Source organism: Xyrauchen texanus, chromosome 24, assembly GCF_025860055.1.
Source record: "Xyrauchen texanus isolate HMW12.3.18 chromosome 24, RBS_HiC_50CHRs, whole genome shotgun sequence".
NCBI classification, from domain to species: Eukaryota; Metazoa; Chordata; class Actinopteri; order Cypriniformes; family Catostomidae; genus Xyrauchen; species Xyrauchen texanus.
In genome coordinates this window covers 11,850,995-11,873,791 of record NC_068299.1, presented here as the reverse complement: position 1 = coordinate 11,873,791, position 22,797 = coordinate 11,850,995, and the positions used below count along the sequence as shown (strand labels likewise).

General features: G+C 38.4%; 1 protein-coding gene across 1 annotated transcript; it reads right to left on the bottom strand.

Annotated features, from left to right (window-relative positions):
• Positions 1–1,168: 1,168 nt before the first annotated feature.
• Positions 1,169–22,402, bottom strand: ism1 (isthmin 1). Its single transcript, XM_052090661.1, has 6 exons — positions 21,198–22,402; positions 12,443–12,658; positions 6,874–7,147; positions 4,004–4,147; positions 3,157–3,246; positions 1,169–2,467 (listed from the first exon to the last, which is right to left on the bottom strand). The coding sequence occupies exons 1-6, from the start codon at positions 21,333–21,335 to the stop codon at positions 1,950–1,952; spliced, it is 1,380 nt and encodes a 459-aa protein (XP_051946621.1). The 5' UTR covers positions 21,336–22,402; the 3' UTR covers positions 1,169–1,949.
• Positions 22,403–22,797: the final 395 nt, after the last annotated feature.

Genomic DNA, 22,797 nt, shown 5'->3' with positions numbered 1-22,797 from the left:
TCACATCCTTCTTCCAAATATGCATACTTCCCTTCAACACAGTATGCAAAAAGCAGTATGCTAAATGATTAGGATGTCCAAATGCTCACCTTTCTAAACAAGTAGGTGATCAATACTCTGATAGCATATTGCATCTGCTGAGATTTTGAGGAGTGCAACTATTGGACACTTTGCGTTCCCATAAGGCCACAGGAGCTGAAGAGCCGTTAGATTTGATGGGGAAAAATGTGAGTAGGGCGGCTCTTTTTAAGAAGTTGTTCCTCGTGTTTAAATTGGACTTGATTAACACATACTGTTTAAGTGCATTATTTGCATGGTTGTTGTTATGTTGTATATGTCAAGGAATACACAGGTCAAAGGACAACACTGCATAACATGGCGAATGTACTGTAGTATGTCCGCGATTCATAGAATGTATTTATGTACATTACTGAAGCAGCAGCAAATTCTCTACATTTTAAGTTTTACAGGAAACCATTATAAGCAAGGCACAGTAGGTCTACTTGTTTAACATATTGTCACTGCAGTGGTCAAATGTTGGCCTTGGATCAGTCCAGCACAAAGCAGTGAAAACATCAGAGAAACATCAGAACAATCATCTGAAGGGATGGTCTGAGGTTTCACTATTCGTCCTTAGAATGCAGCCCACTATTCATGTGATTGCATGATCATAGTCAGAGAAATTACTAAGAAATTTGAGAATACGGGCATACATGAAAAAAGAAAGAATTTGAGCCCTGTTTAAGGGGGATGGGGAAGAGTATTTTGCATCAGACATCAAAAGCAGAGCTCAGGCTAGGTTCTGGATGGGGCTAATATGAGTCTTGTGGAATGGCTTAAAGTGTTTGGATGGGTTTAATATCTGAGGACGGATCTTATTTGGCTGCCACAGAAGGTCAAAAAACCTTCGACCTCAGCAGTTTTAATGAATATTAGAATATTAGAATATTGCCCAGGGACTACAGGTGGAAATTAGCTCTTGAGCTAAAACCTGGTACTATGCATCTTTCCCCTTGAAGTTAATGTTTATTGTACGCTGTCCCTGTTTCTCTAAATAAATAATAAAAAAATAAAAAATAAAATAATATATATATATATATATATATATATATGTAAAATTCTGCATATTTGACAACAATGAGAGTCAATGACATTTGGTGGTGATGTTTAATGTGGCATGGCCTGTTTATTTATCACTCAAAATGTGACCATACATCTATATGCACAAATTCTGTTATGAACCCTTACCACTGACACATAACTATTACTCAATAAATACTTTGCAAAGATAATGCTGAGATTGTTTGACTCCTCTGTTTTTATCAAAAAAGGAAAGAGATATAACAGGGTATCTTATAGGAATTCTGTTCATACTAATTGGACAATGTTTGCGTGCTGGACATGGAAACCTGAATATCGTGTCCAATGTTCTTGGATCTATCCAAAAATCCTGAAAAGTGGATTACCATTTGCATGTTGGGCTTCAAAAACATGAAGCTTTGTGTCCATAATGTTACATAGTACACAAAATGTAGCATGGAAATTCCTGACATGATTTCCCTTTATAAAATATATTTTTTCCCTTTTATTCCTTATAACAACAACAATAAAACATCAGTCATAATGGCAAATGTTGAAATGCCCCAAGTCGTACATATAAACATGTCAAATAGAACCATGAAGAGTTGCTTCATTATTATCTTGTAAATTATTTTCATGAAGATACTTTCAAACTATTCAAAAAGCATCCAGAGATTTTGAGGGAGACCATAAGACCAAGATGGGACTTTGATGTGCCTTTTACTGACTGTGATGTCTGTTTCTCGTTTCACGTCCTGTTCAAACACACAGCCATATTTTTCCCATATTTTGTCCAATAACAATTAGTTCTATTTAGTTCTGATTTTGTTTGTAGAAGTTTCATAGCATCTTCTCTATCCACCTTCAACTCAGAATTCTCTGGCCTCCTCAAACTGTTTGTAGAAGTCCTCATCCTGTGGATTTTCTGTACATTTCTGCCCATTATTGGGTGGCCGAGCTTGGTTGTAACGGCTCCAATCGCCCTTGCAGATGATCCATGGCAAAATGTCAACCTTGTAGTGCAGGTCAGCAGAAAACTCTGTGCTTATGAGGTTGGGCGTGCCAGCTCCTTTGCCACGGGTGATGAGCTTCATGTTATCGTCATAGCAGCAGTGCTGGGCTGCCAACGTGGTGGATTCCAGGGTGAGCATGGAGCCGATGCAGTAGCGTGCGGTGGGTTTGTAGATCTCCAGCTTCTCCTTTGGCCCACTGGCATCCTTCCAGCGGAAGTTGCGCCGTGTGGTGGCGTCGTGGACATCTGCGGTGCTGTAGGCCACCTCGGTTGGGTAGAAGCAGGGGCAGCTGGGTAGGTCATTGGCCACTTTGCTCATGTACTTCTTGAGGAACTCACTCTTGCAGTTCATCCAACGCTCACAACTGTCTGTATCTGAAGAGTAACCGACATCAGAATGTTATTGCAGAGTTACAGTAGTGCTTAAAAGTGTGATTACACTGTTTATGTCTCAAGTATGCACAATTGAAGGGGAGCAGGAAATGAGGAAGTGCTTGAATTTTTGCCTTGCTTGATAAAAATGGTTTGAACTTACTTTGAACTAACTGCCTAAGCTGGTCTGTTGGCTGGTTTTAGAGTTGTGGGCCCTTTTTCAGTTGGTCAGACTGAGATGCCCCAACTAGCCGATCTGCCAAACCAATTGAATACCAGGCTATCTTAAACCATCTATGACCAGCTTAAGCTGGTTTAGTAAGCTTTTTTCTTTTCCAGCAGGGTCGTTTTTGCAGCTCGGAAACCAAACTTTTATTTCTACACTATTTTCTACACTGTCCATGGGTTTTTCTACATTAAGGATAATAAGCCACTAGCTTTTAATTGTGTATTCAATGCAGCTAGTACCCAATACAAAGTCTGAGCCATGGGGTATTTCTGAAAACTAAAGATTGGGCAGATGTGCTCCTGTTGACCCAAACTCTTTCCCCTTAAATATGGTGCATTTCAAAAACCATTTCAAAACCTTTCAAAATCTTGTTTTGCTTGTTTAATGGTGTTTAGTTAGTTTGGCCATGCAGGAGTCATCAGTTGAACATAAAATGATGTTAAACTACAAAATAACAACTTACCCACTCCGAAGAGCTCTGTTGCATTAAACTCTCCAGAGCCGGCGAGCAGACTGACTTCTGTTGCAGCTGTCTTGAAGGCATCCTCAATCCCTGTTTTGACCACATATAAGTATTTGTCCACCCTTAAGCAACCATTAAAAATGTATGGATTTCATTAAATTAGAAAGAGCATATCAAATCAAGTGGCAGCTTTTCTCAGAACTAAATTCACTTTTCTTAAACATTTTTGCTAGTACTTTTAACAAAATGGTCCCAAGGTCTTTTAAGTCATTTGCTGCATCCAAAACCAAGAAAATGCTGCCTCCTGATGCTGTATACAGAGGTAAAAATGGACCAAGGCATGTCGGAATCCAGTGTTCATGTCACATCCTGTCTTCTGTGATACCTTCATCTGATAGATTTTTGAAGGCAGCATCCACTACTGGCTATAAAAATCCCACAATCCTGTATGAATGTATGAAGTCAGTTCTACTTAAGTTCCCACAGGTGTCCTAGCAGAGTAACCACAGGTGCAGTTCATTACATTAACTACTGTATGGACTTGTTCCATAAAGTGTGACTACCAGAAAGTGTCCAAATACCTTTTTAACTATAAATCTACTGTTTAATAATCTTAAACCTAACAAACGTCTTTTGTGAAACGTTTTGTTTGAAATTTTGTTAGAAATTGTGCTATATTTCTTTAAAGAAAATGCCACTTGGTTTGATATTTTGTAATATGATGCAGTGACATACATGCAATTTTAAGTGTATCTTAAATTTTTTTGGGGGCCACTGTATGGCACTTTTTAAAAGAATATGCTTGCATAATAATCTCCAATAAAGAAACTAAGGGATTCTTTTTCACCTGGGCAGCTGGGCATGTCACAAGTCCGTGACTCTGTGGCAGTGCAGGCATAGCCGCATGACCTAGTCCGCTTCTGGTTGCCATTTCCACATGTTACGCTGCATGGTGACCAGCCACTCCAGTCACCTTCTCCATCTATGTAGTCTGTTAGAGGCAAGAAAACAGTCAAAATTAACACATTTAGAGGCATTTGACCTAGAGCTTTAAAACGTATGATGTGACTTATGAAGCACAGGTTGTGTGGTGCTCCTTCTGTCCCACTGTATAGATGTGATTCAGACCATATGTTTCAAATACCTGAGACACACATACTCTGATTGCTGGCCTATCCCATTAGCATAACTCTTTAATTAGTTGATTCACATGGAAAGGGGTGAATGAATGAGCCAAGTCAGCATACTTACGCCAACTTCTAACTCTTTTTTAAACAACATACAGCTGCAAGTACTACACTTTAACCCAAAACTTGAGATTCAGTGATGAGGGACAATCTGAAGGCAATATACAAGAGTTACTTTAACAGACAGTAAGTGTGTTTACTTGCACAACAACACACTGATAACTATCAAAAACAGCGTATTAAACAAAATCTGAAAAAGCTAGAAAACCGCGTTTACATGAGATTTGAAATAATTTGTTAAAAAGGTTAGGTTTTACAAGTCAAAACGTGAACAGATATGTACACAACACTTCCACATATTGGATTGGTGTTTACATGCAAAGTGAAATCTGGGTAATGGGCAAAAATCTACTTGAGCCAAAAGTATGCTAAAATAATTAATGACCTTACTCTGATAAAAGAAAACCATTTTAGGTATTTAAATTGCCTTACATGTTGTCGGCTTTTTAAGCAGTATCGGTGGAAGACTGTGCATGTAAATATGCACATTTATTTCAAACACCAAGAAGCAACTGGGAAGGGTGGAGTATTCTAGAAAACACAAATGTCTTTTTCTGAAATTAAATTGTTGAGGTTTTTAGGTTTTAGATTGTCAACAAAGCCATCAACATTTGCTTTGTCTCTCGCTCAAATTGGATTTTGGCAATTGGAGATGGCATGAAACCAGTGTCAGAAATGAACATTTACATAAAGGGCCAATATTTGCCAATAGATTTGATTTTCAGGGGCATTTTTTACTTGGGCCAAACCAGGAGCTCTCTTGCCCAATGTATGTTCTCACGCTTCAAACATGAGAGAGTACGGTGTTGGAAAGTGGGTGTTGCAAAACATATAACGTAATTATATGTATAACTAGAACTACTGTATTATAGAATATTGAACACTAAAGCAGATGTTAAAAATAAAAAACAAAAGGATTCATTGCAAGGGCATTTTGGGACTATTTTTGTCATTTTTAGTGGGATTTAGAAGCATTTAAATGGTAAGAAAAACAGTATGAATACAGGTCTGTAACAACAATAGAGATTGAGATTCAAATATCCCCCCATATTTAGATTAGTTGTCAACCTTAAAGCATCCCCCAATCCTATATAGTGGTTACATCCTTGGCATAACTCATCGGTATTGCTAAAGCCACACTGTATACTGTATGTATATATATATATATACACATGCACACACACACACACACACACACACAAACCAAACCAACCACAATCTATATCCATTGCCCCTAATGAGAGAACATAGAGTTTTGGTCTTAAAAAGACAATATTACCAGCTCAGCGCAGTCATATTTGAGTGCAGTCCAACTCACAGACAACAACATGTTTGAAACCCTCACATCCCAGAGTTTCTCTCACTCACACACACAGACACACACACGCACGCACGCATGCACGCACACATGCACACACACCACTAAAGCAAACTAATGAGCCAATCAAGAGCAGATATGGCAAAACCTCAGGAATGTGTCATGGATATGACAAACTGTGTGTTAGTCATGAGGAATGGACACTGAAAATTAGACCTCCACAAATAATTTAAATAACATCTAAATCGTGATTTGGCTTAATGCAATTATTAAACCACAAAAGACATCCTTTTAATCAAATAAATTATAGCCTGCATCCGCTGCACACTTTAGAGTGAAGGGCCAGCACCCTGTGAACTAGTCAACTAACCATATTCCATATTACATGAAAAGGGTTTGTGATACAATGTTTTCAGCTTTCTCAGAGCAGTTTGCAATTTGTGTACAATCCATGCGATCTTATCTTCATCACATTTTCATGGTTAAAATGCGCAATGTGAACACAAAAGGGCTCCAGGTTCACTTTATTTTACAAATATTAGCTTTTGATTAATATTCTGTGTTTTTTTGTGTGTGTGTGTGTGTGATATCTTAATAGCCATATGAGATGTTAATAGGGTAATTCACCCAAAAATGAAAATTCTGTTATCATGCAAGTGGCAACAGGGTAAAATATCTTTGATAAGATTTCTAGTCTGACAGTAACAGACAATCACTTATTTAGCTCCACTTTAGCAAAAAAAGAGAGATAGACAGAGAAAGAGAGCTATTAGGCTAAAGGAACAGATGCTCTGGATTCTCTCTATTCTCCTTTGATGTTCAAGAGTGTTTTCTGTCAAGCAGACACACTCCTCCACATAGGAATCTGTCTCTTACAGGACATACAAAGGGGGGAATTCACCGAGAATGAATTGCAGCTAATAGCATAGCTTATTTGCATGCACTGCCTGCATTGTTTAGTACTCGATTCACTAAGGAATCATGCAAATCAGGTAACGGCACAAACACGCCCAAACACTCAAAATTAGCCCTTTAAATTGTCTACCATGCAAATTACAGATTCCAGCACCTCACGCCGGATCCATATTTAAGCTTTGCAGAGCCCTTCATTCAGAATATAACTCATAATATGCCTTAACACATGCAGCATACCATATTCAGCCTGGGTTCTGCTTCCTGTGCCGCCTGCCCCTCTTCGCTCCCAGTCTCCCAGTGGTTTAAGGAAGTTACTGTCCTCTGTCTTGCTCTCGTAGGGGTAGTCCTGTTCGTCAGGCCCCTTTGGTGTGGACACAGAGGATGTAGATGACGAAGAGGAATGCTGCCACCAGTTCCTCCAGTTAGGAGCCACCCAGCCTGGCTTGTTTTCTTTACGTATTCCCTTCTCTGGCTCAGAACCTTCCAGACTGTCCACCACTTCTATGGTAACCTAGAAGAGATATTGTCATGCTGTTGTTATAAAGCATTTAGAGGCCTAGTTCACCCAAAAATGTTATTCTGTCATCATTTCCTCACCTTCATGTTGTTCTAAGCCTGTATGACTTTCTTCCGTAGAACACTTTATGAGTGTAAATACTTATTTGAAACAAAGATAAAAGGTACCGTAAATTTTAAATAGTAGCTATATGAAAATTATTATAAATGCCAGGGGTTTGTGATGTTTTTTCTTAAGGTTTTGTGATGTTTTGCTGTTTTCTGTTTTTTGTTAAAAATTTGTGTGTTTGTGAGGTCGAAGCTACTTAAATGGCCCTGTAAAGGGACAAATAAAGATTTTACTACTACTACTACTACTACTACTACTACTACAAAAAGGGATGTTAGGAAGTTACTACATTGCTCTTTTTCTATACAATAAAAGTGAATGGTGACTAAAGCCCAAAGTATACTTCGATTTTGAAACGAACGCTCAGCGTCGGAGTACAGTCAAACACGAGCCTGTCAAAGTATACTTCGTTTGATGGTGTGCGCATATAGGTCAACCACCATAGCACATGTGCACTATGACTGCACTGAGATGCCGATCAATTTTTCTTCAGGAGTTTAGACCGATAAAGATGTCTTTATGTTCCTTCAGTATCTCCTGACCTCCTCACACACACGCTCTTGATGTGCATATCTACTGTTGCTGTATTTACCTTCGATAACATCTAGCGTTTCTTCGTGACAGCAATGGCTGTTGTGAGTTTTGCCACCTTGTACAGCCACTTATTCGTGCAAATAACTCCATGCTAGTGATGGGAAGACTGGATCATTTTACTGACTTGGATCTTTGGGTCTCGTTCAGCAAAATGAATGAATCTTTATTCAAATCATTTCGTTCATTTGAGCAGAATTAAATTAAAATGTTACATTTTCAATAGCCAAATCCCCCCAACACGTCTACTTACGCAAACTTTGATTATAGTCCTGATAAGGAAATAATTATAATGCAGCCAAGGACAAATTATGAGAAACAGAAAGATTAGTTCACCTCTGGAATCTTCTTGTCCGAGACATTTGTTCTTTCATCACGTGACAGCCGTATATGCTATGTAGTGTATTCAGCTGTCACATGACAAAAGAATGAACGACTCGGACCAGATGACTCGAGAGGTGAACTAATAATTTCTGTTTCCTGTGTGTGTGCATAGTGTATACGGCTGTCACGTGACAAAAGAATGAACGACATGGACAAAATTACTCGAGAGGTGAACTAATAATTAGTTTCCTGTGCGAGAAATGCATAGCATATACGGTGTCACGTGACAAAAGGACGAACGACTTGGACTAAAAGAGTTGAAAGGTGAACTAATCATTTCTGTTTCCTTTACAGTGCCTATACGGTTTTCACGTAATAAACAAACGGAGGTCGCGCAATGCGCGTCCAAAACAAAATGAACTAATCAATCTCTGAGACTACTCGTTCACATAAAAGATTCATTCAAAAGGAATGAATCGTTCATGAACGACCCATCACTAGTGCGTGCACATTCTGCACGTCCAAATATGGTTAGAAAAATTGGGCTGCATGTGTTCAGTGTTCGACAAGATAAAGAGATATGCTTCACGCGTCCTGTACGTGAATGCTGAGCGTTCGGGTCTGACCGAAGTGTACTTTGGGCTTTAGTCTGTCATTCTACCTTACATCTTCTTTTGAGGCCCACCGGATTTAAGACAACATGAGGGTGTGTAAATAATAACATAATTTTCATTTTTGGGTGAACTATCCTTTTAATTGAAATACAAGAACACAACAAATTTGGTATGTTCATGTTTTATTTTTATTTGTTGTTTTTGGTCTCTCATTTTTAAAAGACCACCACTTTTTAATACCATGTTATTTTACATAGTTTATTATATTTAAAGTATCTAGGTTTTCCATGTAAATACCATGGTATATTTAAGCAATATCATATGGGCAAGAGTGCTTTAAGTATTAAACAGTACTGAGATTCAAAATATGAATATCAATATTAAGAAACTGACATTTCAGACACAGTATGGCCAGTTATATTTACTTTTGCTCAGCCAACAAAACTAGTTGGGTTACAATGCACAGAATTAGAATTATATGTAGCAAACACAGACAAACTAAGTGATACAAAACAGTAAAATGTCTACCTATTTAAGACTGCTGCTTGTACAATCAAATTAGTGGACCTGCTAAGCTCCACCCACCTTGGTTACGGTTGCTTGCTCTGACAAGCTCTGCAGAACTCCCCATTGGAATGAATGGGAGATTGCCATGAACTATGTGGTTTTTGGCTAAATATTCTCATAAACAGAATGGATAATATTTATACATGGGCTGGTATGAAGAGTGACATTGTTATGCATATTTATCTGAAGTTTGTATTGTAAAAGAAGTAGTTAAATTACACAGTAATTTGATTAAAACTGTGGAGTCTGTAAATCAGAATCAAAGCAAATGATTATTACAGTCACTTGAAAAGGTAAAAACGATTATACATCTAATAAAATTAACGTAAGTGAACAGAGCTGTTTATAACATCTCATAACACTCGCATTTTGATGCTGTGAGCTGTTTATTTACTATGGCTTTTACTATGACTTGGATCAATACATAAATAAATTAGCATTCAGTTATTAGCTTTAATTTATCATGGAGGAAATGTGTCAATGCAGATTTTATATGTTCATTTGCGAATAAGGGCTATTACAGTTTAATCAATAACATGCTCTCCTCCACATTTTTTTTAAAGAAAGAAAACACTGTGGGTATCCTCTCTAGGTAACTTGTGTCACTATTACAAATAACCCAGCAACAACGTTCTTTACATTTTTTTAATTATTTTGATAAAATCCTGACTAAAAGTATCCAAACAACCATTACTTCCACAGGCTGTCATTAGCAAATAGCAAATGTGTGTCAGAGTAATGGCGGCAGGGCAACATTTGCAAAGACAGGATTGGTCAGAAGCGCTTTTAAGGCGGGGCTTAGCGAAAGGTAAATTATTCCCTTTTGAAAGGGAATTTTATGCTATAAAACCTAATCAAATTGCAATTTGTTTACTTGCACATGTTGAGAATGATCACACAGATCAAGTGTGTTTGTTGTACTGAGAGAAGCTTTTTGGTGGAACATCAAACGGTGAAGGGCACTGTGATCTGGTGGCACTTCAGATGGATGTTGGCTCAGGTCATGGTCATGCTCCATGGGTCTGAGAGGCTGCCATTCTGCACTGACACCCCCACCCCATCCACCAGCAACATATTTGCCTCCCAGACTGGGGCAGGGGAGTGGGCTTCCCCTCTCCAGCCTCTCTATTTCTTGCTCTCTCCACCTAAACATCAAGTTCAAAGGGCCTCTCAGCATCCTTAAGACCATGAAAGCTAGATGATGCCTTGGATCAAAGATACCCATGGGACATTGATACACTTTATTCCTTCAGCGATTCATGGTCAAGATGCCAATGTTTTTCTTTCTGATGTAGACCGAGCTAATGGTGGATTACTTGGAAACAGTGATGTACAGGTGTATGTGGTTACTGAGACTCAGCTAGGTGAATGTTAAGGGTTATGTGTTTGTGTTTGTGTGTGTGTGTGTGTGTGTGTGTGTGTGTGTGTGTGTGTGTGTGTGTGTGTGTGTGTGTGTGTGTGTGTGAGCGTGTATTTATCACTTTGTGGGGACCAAATGTCCCCATAAGGATAGTAAAACCCGAAAATTTTGACCTTGTGGGGACATTTTGTCGGTCCCCATGAGGAAAACAGCTTATAAATCATACTAAATTATGTTTTTTGAAAATGTAAAAATGCAGAATGTTTTCTGTGAGGGTTAGGTTTAGGGTTAGGGTTAGGTTTAGGGGATAGAATATAAAGTTTGTTCAGTATAAAAACCATTATGTCTATGGAAAGTCCCCATAAAACATGGAAACACAACGTGTGTGTGTGTGTGTGTGTGTGTGTGTGTGTGTGTGTGTGTGTGTGTGTGTGTGTGTGTGTGTGTGTGTGTGTGTGTGTGTGTGTATGTGTCTGAGAGTGGGGCAATGAAAGCTTAGGGGACCAAAAGGCTCTGTTCTTGAAAAGAGGTGCTGATGTGCAACAGGGCATTCTGCCACTTTCTGTTTGCCAAGATTTTGCTTTATTATGTGCTTGGTCAGCCATATCTCCTTTAAAATTCTTTGGAGGGGAATTCACTAAGAGTGTTGATAGCGCCATCTTTTTGCATAAACTCTGCTTTGTTTTAGTGCCTGATTCACTAAAGAAATTATGCAAATAGGGTAACGGCACAAACACAACACAATTTCGGGTCTTGCAGCCTTTTTTTGAGTGCTAGGTTATGAAAGGTGTGGCAGACCTTTACTATCTTGCAAACTTTGCAAAGATTGCACAGCTTCACCAATAATGAACAGCTATCCGAATCAGCTCTTTAAAATGCTGAAAATGTGCTTGTCTCCACCGCACGTCTAGATGTGTGTGCCCAGTTGTAATGCTCTTCTTCATCATTTGATCATCATTTGATGGATGACTGCTGGCATGATGGATGACAGCGTGCTTTCTGTAATAGTGCAATGTTACATTACTTGCTCCATCCATTAGTGCTGACTTTTGTGAATAAGTTGCAAACTGTAATTTGTAATATGGTCATATTTAAATTTACATTAAAAGAAGGTGTGTACTTACACTGAAATCAATGTCAATCCGTTTTTAAAAATACTATTTTCTATATTTAAAAAACTAAAAACAATTAAAATTGTCATTGCCCAGTGCTATTTCAATGCATTAAGCACCTAAAATGGATTGTGGGTGGTTAAAGTATAATATAACACACAAAAACTGTTTGGTGAATTTGTCTAATTGTGTTTGTGTTGGACTGCTTTCCATTTTTTAGAGAACACAATACATTAATTACCATTCAGTGCAAAGAAACACTTTAAAATACTCTATGTGATTGTTTTCAGTGAGTGCAATAAAATGCACAGTCTTACTTTGGTTATGCTTAATAAGCTGACAACATTATGTGAGCGCCTTTATTGGGTTAGGGTCATAAAAGGTTTAAGCCTAAAATGTTCGACACTTAGATTTATGTTGCAAGTTTTGTGTGAATGCCTGTTTACGTTTTGATGTCAAACCTGATCATTTCAAATGTCATGTAAACGAGTTGTCCGATTTTTTTGACTAAGCTGATTTTAAGTCATACTCAGCATATTGGTCATGCTTGACACATGTTGCGAATGATTTGGTAAAACTGAGGGAAAAGCATTCATTCTGAGCATCTTCCTACCTGTATGTTGGGGTTCTGCCCATTTATGTCAGCTTTTGAAAGATCAGGGAAGTTCTGCAAGTCCAGCAGAAAAGCTCCTGGGCCATCTCTCTGCAGGCTGCCCCCTGTCCCATGACTCTGGACCCAGGGCTTAGATGCTGGATTATGAGACACTCTGGACTGTCTACCACCAGGTCCCAGCTGATCAGAAGAGCTGCTTTCTGCATTGCCGTTATTCTGCATATAGAGTAATAACACAATGCAAATGACTATACTACTGGCAAACTGGATAAAATAATAATTTTCTTGACAGAGGGCCTGATATGGAATTCTAACATCCATCATTCACAAACTCAGGTACAGATTCTCTGCCCTTTACATTTACAAAATATTTGTCTAATTTGATCATGCTTTCAACTACCAATAAGTGTGTAGTATGCTTGTACATTTCACCACAAAAACAATGAAGAAAATGCTAAAAAGTCTGCAGATTTCACCCAGGTCTGTATGGCTGTACTAGACTTTTTGTCAGAGTTACTAAATACAGAGGTATATTTACACTGTGGAACCTCCCGACAAGGAAGAAAAAACTGCATAAATACAGATGAGAGTGATTAGAACTGCTTAGCATCATTAGTTGGCATTGGTTAAAATGGCAGAAATCACTTCACAAAACTCTCAGGTCACTGTCGATGAGGAAGGTGAGGAACACATGTGATACAATGGTGTTTTTTTGCTGGAAAATACTTAGTCATTAGCTGGACCAAGGCAGTCTAGATGGTCAATCAGATGGACTATCAGTTGGTTTTGACCTGGTTGACAACTAAAATACAGATACAATTAAAAATTTAAATCAGCTAAAATCATCCCAAGCTTGTTGGCTTTTTTTAGCTGGTCAATAGGTTGGCTGTAGAGCCGTTTTGGTCTTTTATTTTTTTTTTGATTTGTCCGGGTTTGGTGGCCATCATAAACCATCAAAGTCCAACCAGGCAGATTTTAGTTTTTTTTTTTCTCTTTTCAGCAGTGTAGAGCTAAACATGTTTATGTAGATATAGATATGTATTTGAATTAGTCAATCAGAGAGGATTCATAAGACAAATTGCTCCAAAAAGGGTCACTCAAACACCACCATCTCTTTCCTTTCGCCTGAAAGGTGTGATTGAAACCCAAATGCCTTTAACACCACTTTAACCAGCCATATGTTCATGAAAAAGACCTTAAAGATGGAGATCAATGGAAACGATACTGGTTTCATCCAGTTTCTCCCAGCATTGTTTGTTTACACTGAGAGAGATTAGAGATATTAGCAGCTCGACTCACTCAATCTGACCTCAAATGGCTTAATTATCCACAGGTGCTACATTGCTCCTTATCACCCCATAATGTAAACGCACACGAGACATTCTGAGAAAAGAGAGCCTTTAACAATAAACTGCCATTAGAGATCCTTTTAAAAGGGACAATTCACAAAGAACCAAACACATGAGAATACTGAATGTAATTGGGTCTGGAGAAGTTCTTTTAAAATCCAAAAATGACCATCTAAATGCAACGAGAGCAGATAATATTAATCCAATGACCTCTGTTGTGTTTCATAGAAGTTTGTTAGAAATGAATAGCTAAACAGGGGGAAAATGATAAAACTAAATAGAAAAACCTAAAAGTAATAAGAAATATTTAAAGGAATAGTCTTCCCAGAAATAAAAATTCTTTCATTGTTTACTCACCCTCATACCATCCTAAATGTGTATGACTCTATTATTTTGCTGAACACAAACAAAGATTTTCAGAAAAACATCTCAGCTCTGTTGGTCCATTAAATGCAAGTGAATGGTGGCCAGAATGTTCAAGTTCCACAAAGCACATAAATGCAGCGTATGGCACCTATGGCAGCAGCAATCTGTAGGACTCCAAGGATTAAATCCATATCTTCAGAAGTGATATGATAGGTGTGGATGAGAAACAGAATAATATTTAAGTCCTTTTTTACTATAAATGTCCACAATTATTTTTTGTCGATTCACATTTTGCATGCATATCACCACCTACTGGGCAGGAAGGAGAATTTACAGTAAAACATGACATACATATTGATCTGTTTCTCACCCACACCTATCGCTTCTTAAGACATGGATTTAACCACTGGAGTCGTATGGATTATTTTTATACTGCTTTTAAGTTCTTTATGGAGCTTAAAATGTCTGGTCACCATTTACTTGCATTGAATGGACCATCAGAGCTGAGATATTTCTCTTAAATATTTGTTTGTGTTAAGCAGAAGAAAGAAAGCCATACGAGGATGTGCAAAGGATGAGAGATTTTTCATTTTGGGTAAACGTGGAACCCAACTCAACAGAATCAGGAAGCAAGTCTTCTGTCTCTTGTTCTTAAATTTCTAAAATATTTTCTTTGGTTACTCGTAAGGAGTGTAAGAAAGGCAGTTTTGCTGCTGTCTACCCCTGAATCAAGAGAGGAGTTTTGGCACACAGTTACACTGTATTTTTCTGGAGCAGCTGAAACAGATATAGTCCGGAGCCCACATTGCAAAATTGTTGGGTGCCTCACTTGCCCTGACAGAAAAATACACTTTTCCCTGACAAAGAGGGTTATAATTGTTTTCCCTTTAGACTGCTAAGGCATGTGTTCACTGTCACATCTACACAGAGGGGGCAATTACTCCACAATTGGACAGCTATAAGTAGCTTGTAATCATGCATACTGAGCTAGACACTAAGATCAAAGGGCACCATCAATCTTTTGTCTCTTTCTCGCCTCCTCTCTCTCTCTTTCACCCAAGCCATTTGTTTGACTGCCCAAGCTCTACATTGCACCATAGGTTGTTGCAATGTAGAATACATTTCGCTTTAGGTACAAAGTGGACAATGTTGTCCAAAGCATTGGGGAACAACGTAGATAAGCTATGGGAGAGCCAAATTAGAGACAATAAGCTACTATGGTCCTAGAAGCACATTGTGGTTTAAAGTATGATCAAAATCTTACATCAAACAAGTCAGCATTACTGACATATAAACCTTACTGTTACCACAAAAACACCAATAACACAAAATATGATGGGTTTGTCATGTCATGCAGCTGATTGCAAGGTTCATATTAGCTTACAAATTTAGTCAGACTTTTTCAGTCGAAACACAATACTCAAAGCAGTATCATGAGAAAACAAAGGTTGTTGTCTTGCTTTTACAAGACAGTAAGAGAGAGTAAGAGAGGGTTATTTAAGAAATCCCAATGATGTCATTAGAATTAACTTGACATGGCCAATGATGATCAAACAAAAATAAAATATTATAAGAGTTAGTCACTTGGCCAGGGGCTCCTTCCTTCAGAGGCTTTGATCTGATATGTTCATTGCACTTGCACCACAGTACAGTGTATAATGAGAATCTTTATGAAAGAGCTTGCAAAATGTTGTGCACACACTATGCATTTTACCCCTGCAAAACCCCTTTCATGCCTGACAGATACATGCAGTGACAAATTATGTAAGCATGCAGAATCTAATTTAGTTATAGTTATTCAACTAACAATAAGCATTCCACTCAGATGTATTACAGAGTTTTGTTCCTTTTTACTTTTTTGAACTTTTGTAATTAAAGGATCTAAGTAATATATGTAAAGTAGATACGAAATTTGAGACCAGTTCTTTCAAAGTCTGATCACAGGTGTACACAGCAATCTGTCTCAGCTGACCCCTTGTGATCAGATTGACCAGATGTGATTGGATCTGTGATTGGATCACCTGAGACAGATGTTGAAACCAGATGCAAACAGGGCCTTAGCAACTTTTTTCATAGATCTCATAGCCTAGTAGGGTTAAGATTAAGTAGGTCATTTTTAAATTTTTTCTAAAACAGTTCTTGTTTAAAAGTAACACACCATCCTTCATACCATTCAGGCCTCTTACACGCCCCTCTACATATAAAAAAAGGAAACATGAATGAAAGTCACATTCAGAGACCCCCTCCATCACTTCCTCCTTTGCTTAAGGAGCATGACACCATTTTCAATTGGGAGCCTCTCAGGGGGTCTTCCTAGGAGACTGGACAGGAAACGAAGGCTGAACACATAGTGCAAAGGGCATTTCAATGCAACACCTATACAAAGAAGTGAAGAATTTGCTTTTTTGACTTTTTATTTGAGGAACAATGCTCCTTCTAGTGTGGGCAAGGATGTAAACACATATTTAAGTTTGGGGGGAATAAAATGCAAATCTTTGGATCATTTAAAAACCCATATTGACTGATCATGTCCCTTTCAATGTCTGGGAAATGCAATTTTATATTTTAATCTGTGCATTGTGGGATTTAAATGTATCCAAGTGGCTCACCATAAAAATTTTCAGATCCATTTAATGATTGAATGACCATTTCTGGTGATGCCAGAAGGTGGTGAAAAATTAGTGTCTTGTGTGAAACAAGCAATACACGGACACCTTTAACAGCTGTGCACTGTAAACATGTCATTAACAGCGTCTTCCACTGAAAGCATTTAAACGCGCTCCTCACGCATTGCCCAATGGCCACAACCTGGGCCCTGTGGGAGTTGTGGGCTCCTGGGCTTCAGATCATATAAGCCTGTGCGTTAAGACGGCCCTGGCTGCGGAGCATGACTTTTATCAAAAGACAACAATAATAGTCTTATAATAATTATGTTTCAATAATGTCCATACGTTTTTATGTATAAAAACTAAGTATGTAAATGCCTAAGTGTTCCAACAACACAGTGTGATCACAGTTGATCTATCTTTTTTCAGACAGTATGTCAGCAGGGCACCAACATAGAGATAAAAAGCAGGAGCTGATATTAAAAATAGCTTTACATATTTAAAGCAGATCTAGTAATCTGCTTAAATCAAACTATTACCTCACTAACATAATGTAAAAAGCATAACTTAATAAAGACTCGTGCTCTGATATAAACTCTACTTACAATGTGTGCTTAAAAGAAGGATTGTCCTTTGTTTTTTCTGCAGTGCATTTCACATAATGCTGCCAATCAGGATCGATATGCCGATAAATAACTCTCATTTGAGAGTTCTTCATCTCTAGATTGTTCATTTTGATCAATGTCAATGGCGATAAAAAAACATGGATAAATTAGCATTGTTGAACGCAACTTTTTAGAAATAAACAGAGCCACGTTGATACTGACAGCATCTTACGTAAGGGTTGTTTAGGCTCATGAAACTCACCTGTGATTGGCTGGATGGTCGCTCAATCAGCACAAAGTAACAAAACAAAAAGAAACATGTATGCAAATCCAACATTTGGACTAGGTATGGGTTTAGCTTGGAAAAGTGCGGGGGACAAAAATCACCTTGTTAAAGAGTGCGGGGGATGCTGCTACATCCTTGCTTAGGCTAACATTACATCTCCTATTGTGTTTCCCAGAAGAAAGAACGTCATATGTGTTTGAAACAACATGAGGCTGAATAAATTCAAAAATAAATTTAATTTTGGTGTGAACTAACCCTTTAATTTAACTTCATAACTATAATATAATATAATAATTGTGTTCTTTACTACCATAAATTGAAATCATGTTGACTTTATGCTTAGGAATTTTTAAGCGCACAGGTTAATTCATATAACATACATTTCTAAAATCATTCTAAAGAAAAAACAAATATGATCTCAGCATTTGTATTCTCTGAAAGCTCTCCAAAACAAGAAGCTGGACAGACATGGTGATTCAGTCTGTGACCAAATGGATGTTGTAAGACATGCAGGTGCTTGTGATTGTGTCCGTTCATGCATGAAGTCCTTTGAGAAGCTGCCAGTGAGGCTCATTTGGTCATCACCAAACCCTACGACCCCCCCAACCTCTCCATAGCCCCCAACCTTTCTTTAAACCTAGTTACGTTTGACACATTCTAGGTACATTCCTGGCATATTTCCAACAGCCGTGTATATCATAAATGTGTTCTGAGCAGAGTGAGTCTCAAGACAGTCCCCAAACTCTCCACACGAAACCACAGACTTGACCTCCGGGGCTAGACTACACTGCAAACTCACAATTAGACATTTAAAGACCCACCCGGGATTCATTCACTTCCTGCAGCCACTGACTGTAGTAAAACCACTGAACATGCTGTTTTAATACATTGGAAATAATAGCATAAAGTGTGTACAGCATTTCATAGGAAACAAAAGGAAAGAAAAATCACAAATAGGTTCTCTTTAACTGTATTGTTTCTCCTAGACTGCAAGTGAGAATAAATGGAGACTGAAAGCAGACTTTTGCTGAAGTCTCCTGCTTCTCAGGGATTTCTTGTGAGAAAAAGACCTGGTAATCTCACATGTCTCCTCTGGAGTTTCAGAGATGCCAAAAATGTCTCAAACTGCACTCTGATTTGCCAAGGTACCAAAGTCTGCAATCAAAAGTCATATATTTCAATATGAACTCAAACATTTCTTCTAAATTCTCCCAAAACAAAATGACCTGAGCTATGCTACAAGGGTTGAAAACCTTTCCCCACAAAAATACGGGATTTGAGTGCTTCACTATGGGATGGGGGTATCCCTTGTGCACCTCACTACTATAATGCAGGACAATAGGTGTCCCGTACGTCAGGTGTCACCTGATGGATGAGAGGTGTCACTGCTAAAATATGGGACAATTGATGACATCATAATTTTGGCCAAAATATGGGATGCCCCTGCAAATACGGGATAGTTGGCAACCTTATATGCTATATTTACTTTTATATCTATATACTCTTACTATATGCTGACAATTATCTCCATTGTATTTGTGTCCATTTATATTTATCCTAAGCAATTTTAGGAGAAACATCTGAGACAATGTTGATAACTTTGATTAAACATAAATGAGAACTTCTTTACATTTCTTGCATCAAAATGTTTGAGAATGACACAAAAACAAAACGTATATCTTGCTTTTTCCCCAATTGATCCTTATTTAACTTTGAAACTGAATTTCCATTGGCACTGAACCTCTCCAAGCATGTTACAATAGTGGACAAGCACATTCATCATGGAGTTATGCCAACGTTCGCAGACTGACAAAGGCATCTCAGTGTCATGCTAAAAATACATTAAAAAAGGCAGCCGCAGGGTTTTTAATGAACCCAACAAAATCCTGTTAATCTCAAACCCTTCTTGACCCCAGGGTCTGGTCTCTGGGAGCAGTGCACTTGCTATGTAAACAGATGGCTTGAACACTTTTAACTAAATCCGCACAGACTCATTACAGCCAGATCTAATCTTGTCTAACTGCTCTTAAGGACAGTCTAAACTGAGCATGTTTTCTGTAGCCTTAAAGTCACCATCACTCTGTTTTAATAGATACATTCATGTTGTATGCATCAATAATTGGCTATCCTAGTCTGTATTTTTTTACATTGGCAACTGTGCGGTTGAAGCAAGCCCATATTAACAGAATGCTTGGGTGACACAGATGGACCAGTGGTGATTAACGATAGCCTGCAGCTAGGAGTTTGTTAAAAGGAGAGACAGAGTCCAACTCTGACCCTGCACCCCAGCTCAGTTTAAGCTCTGTGCTATGTCAGATCTACCTGACCATATACTACCACATGCTAACATTACTTTTATAAAACACCATAATGAGACTGTCCAAAAAGGTTGAAGGTATACCACCTCAATAAAGGAATTTATGATCTGTGCATCATTCTGTGCTAACTCTTGAAAAACCTTTAGTTTTATTTATCCACCCATCCATCCCTCCCTCCCTTCTATCTGTCTGTCTAATCCAATAAACTAATATTGCATATGCACAAGTTTGAGTGAATCTATGTCTAGGTCATATAGCACCCAAAAATCAAAAGAAAGCAATACAAAATAAAATTTGGCTGAAAGACACAGCAAAGCATACAAATGAATGAACATTCCCCCCACCCCCTTAAACTCTTACAGGCATAATACAATATATATATATATACATACACACATGTGTATAAACAGTATATACACTGATCAGCCACAAAACTAAAACCACTGACAGGTGAAGTGAATAACGTTTATTATCTCATTACAATGGCACCTGTCATGGGGTGGGATATATTAGGTTGAACATGTGAAAATTCAGTTCTTGAATTTCATGTGCTGGAAGCAGGAAAAATGGGCAAGCGTAAGGATCTGAGTGACTTTGACAAGTGCCAAATTGTGATGGCTAGATGACTGGGCCAGAGCATTTCCAAAATGGTAGGACATGTGGGGTGTTCTCGGTATGCAGTGGTTAGTACCTAACAAAAGTTAGGTCCATGGAGGCCCCACCTAACAACTTACAAGGCTTAAAGGATCTGTCTTAGTGCCAGATACCACAGGACACCTTCAGAAGTCTTGTGGAGTCCATGCCTAGATGGTTCAGACCTGTACTGGCGGCACGAGGGGGACCTACATGATATTAGGCAGGTGGTTTTTAATGTTGTGGCTGATCAGTGTAATATATATATATATATATATATATATATATATATATATATATATATATATATATATATATATATACACACACACGCGCGCGCGTTGCATTTCAATATAAAATATATACACTGCATAGACATACATTACATTGCATTGTATTGCATTACACATGTATTACAGTAACTACACTTGCCTTACTTAAGCAGAAATTTTCATGAAGATTACGTAAAAACAAAAATATTTTTGATATATTCCTACATAAAATATATTCCTAATTTTGGGGACTAGCCTAAATGTGACTTGGGAATGTTTTCCTTTTATTCACCCATAGGCTACAGAGCCAAAAAACTCACCTCCGCCACCTGCGAGTCCTGCTCCACGCTCACAGTGTCATTCCCCTGCTGAACCGGGCTGCTCCGCAACAGCGTGATGTGTAAAGTCAGAAGAAGGAGTCCCAACAGCAACAGCAGCTCCGCCGCAAGCCGCACCATCCTCTTCACTCGAGCGCTCTCAGGACCCTGCGGTGCGGCTGGGCTCCCGCTGCCGCCTCCTGCCGCCGCAGACACTCCGATCTCCGGATCCGCCGCGGACGAGGAGCCGCAACACCACTGCGGAGCCACCTCTGGGTCCAAAAGAACAATATTCACAGGAAAACAGTAACAGGCTGGAAAAGGTCTACAAAAGCCCAATCACTCCACGTTGGATTGACAAAACTGATCAGATCGAGTGATTTTAGGTCCTAGGTGGTGGTTCGGCTTAAAATTAAATAAATAAATAAATAATAATAACTATTATTACTATTATTAATAATAATAATAATGAAAAGAAAGTTTAATCCTTTAAATGCTTTGCTGATGTCCAAAAAGAAGTAGAATTACTTTGCAAAAACATATATATATGTCCCAATATGAACTTCATACTCCAAAGCCTTGTAGTAGAATTCCATGGGGGTGTTCACATTGCTTTTAACATCAGTTTAAAATGCAAAAGTGATACACACACATGAAAAAAACTATATGTTGAAAGCAGTCCATATTTACTTCATTCCATTCAAAAACGGAGTTGAGTTTTAATGGTGCGCAGGTATATCAGGTAAATTGGCCACAGGACATACAATTCTGAGACTCTGCAACATTCCCATTAGTTTTTATAACATAAAAAAAAAAAAAAAAAAAACAAAAAAAAAAACATAGAAGCAATAAAATCCCCAACTCAAACAGATTCAGATCCTTGCTGTCTCTCCTGTTTCACGTTTAGTAGAAAACTTCGAGTTTGGAAACATTAATGGGTTCCAGTGAGTTGCGCAAAGTGTGCTGTCATCCTCTCCCAGCGCTACTGTGTCTTCAGGGATGAAGGCTCGTTCACTAAAAGAACATCTTCAATGTGATCAAGATCAAATGTTTCTCCTCTGTCTAACTCCACTGAGCTGTCCTCTGGAATGGGTGTATGAGCCGCTCTTGCGCAAGAGTATCCACACACACCTTCTGCGTAAAAGTGCACTGTCAAGTATCAAGTGTGTGTTCCCTTCTGTCGGTTGTGTGTCTTTAGTCCAGCACAAACTTAGTCAGACTCGTGCCCACGAAGACTTTGTTTATTTTATATCCCCCTCTGCTTTTTAGTTTGCTGTCACCTCCCCTCCCCACTGATTTAACCCTTCACGTTCCCCATCCCACCCAACGCACTCGCACACTCGCGAGATGCTCTTTTTCTTATGTGCGATCTATTTTGAATACAGCGATTGTAGCAAATATACATACATATAAGAAACCTTTGTACAGTAGATTATTAAAAAAAAAAAGGTTAAAAACATAGCTAGCTTACCATATGTATGGTACTGTAGCCTACACTGTCAGACTGGGGCTACTTGTCACACTTTCTACTGCAGTGAACATTTCTCAGGGTTTACTTCGAAAATACAGTTGTGTATATTTAACTACCTTCATATTTTGACAA

Coding starts and splice junctions, on each gene's coding strand:
- ism1 (XM_052090661.1), bottom strand. CDS start 21,335: ATGGTGCGGCTTGCGGCGGAGCTGCTGTTGCTGTTGGGACTCCTTCTT. Junction 12,659..21,197: donor AGGACTCGCAGGTGGCGGAG/GTGAGTTTTTTG, acceptor CTCTATATGCAG/AATAACGGCAATGCAGAAAG. Junction 2,468..3,156: donor AACAGAGCTCTTCGGAGTGG/GTAAGTTGTTAT, acceptor GTTACTCTTCAG/ATACAGACAGTTGTGAGCGT.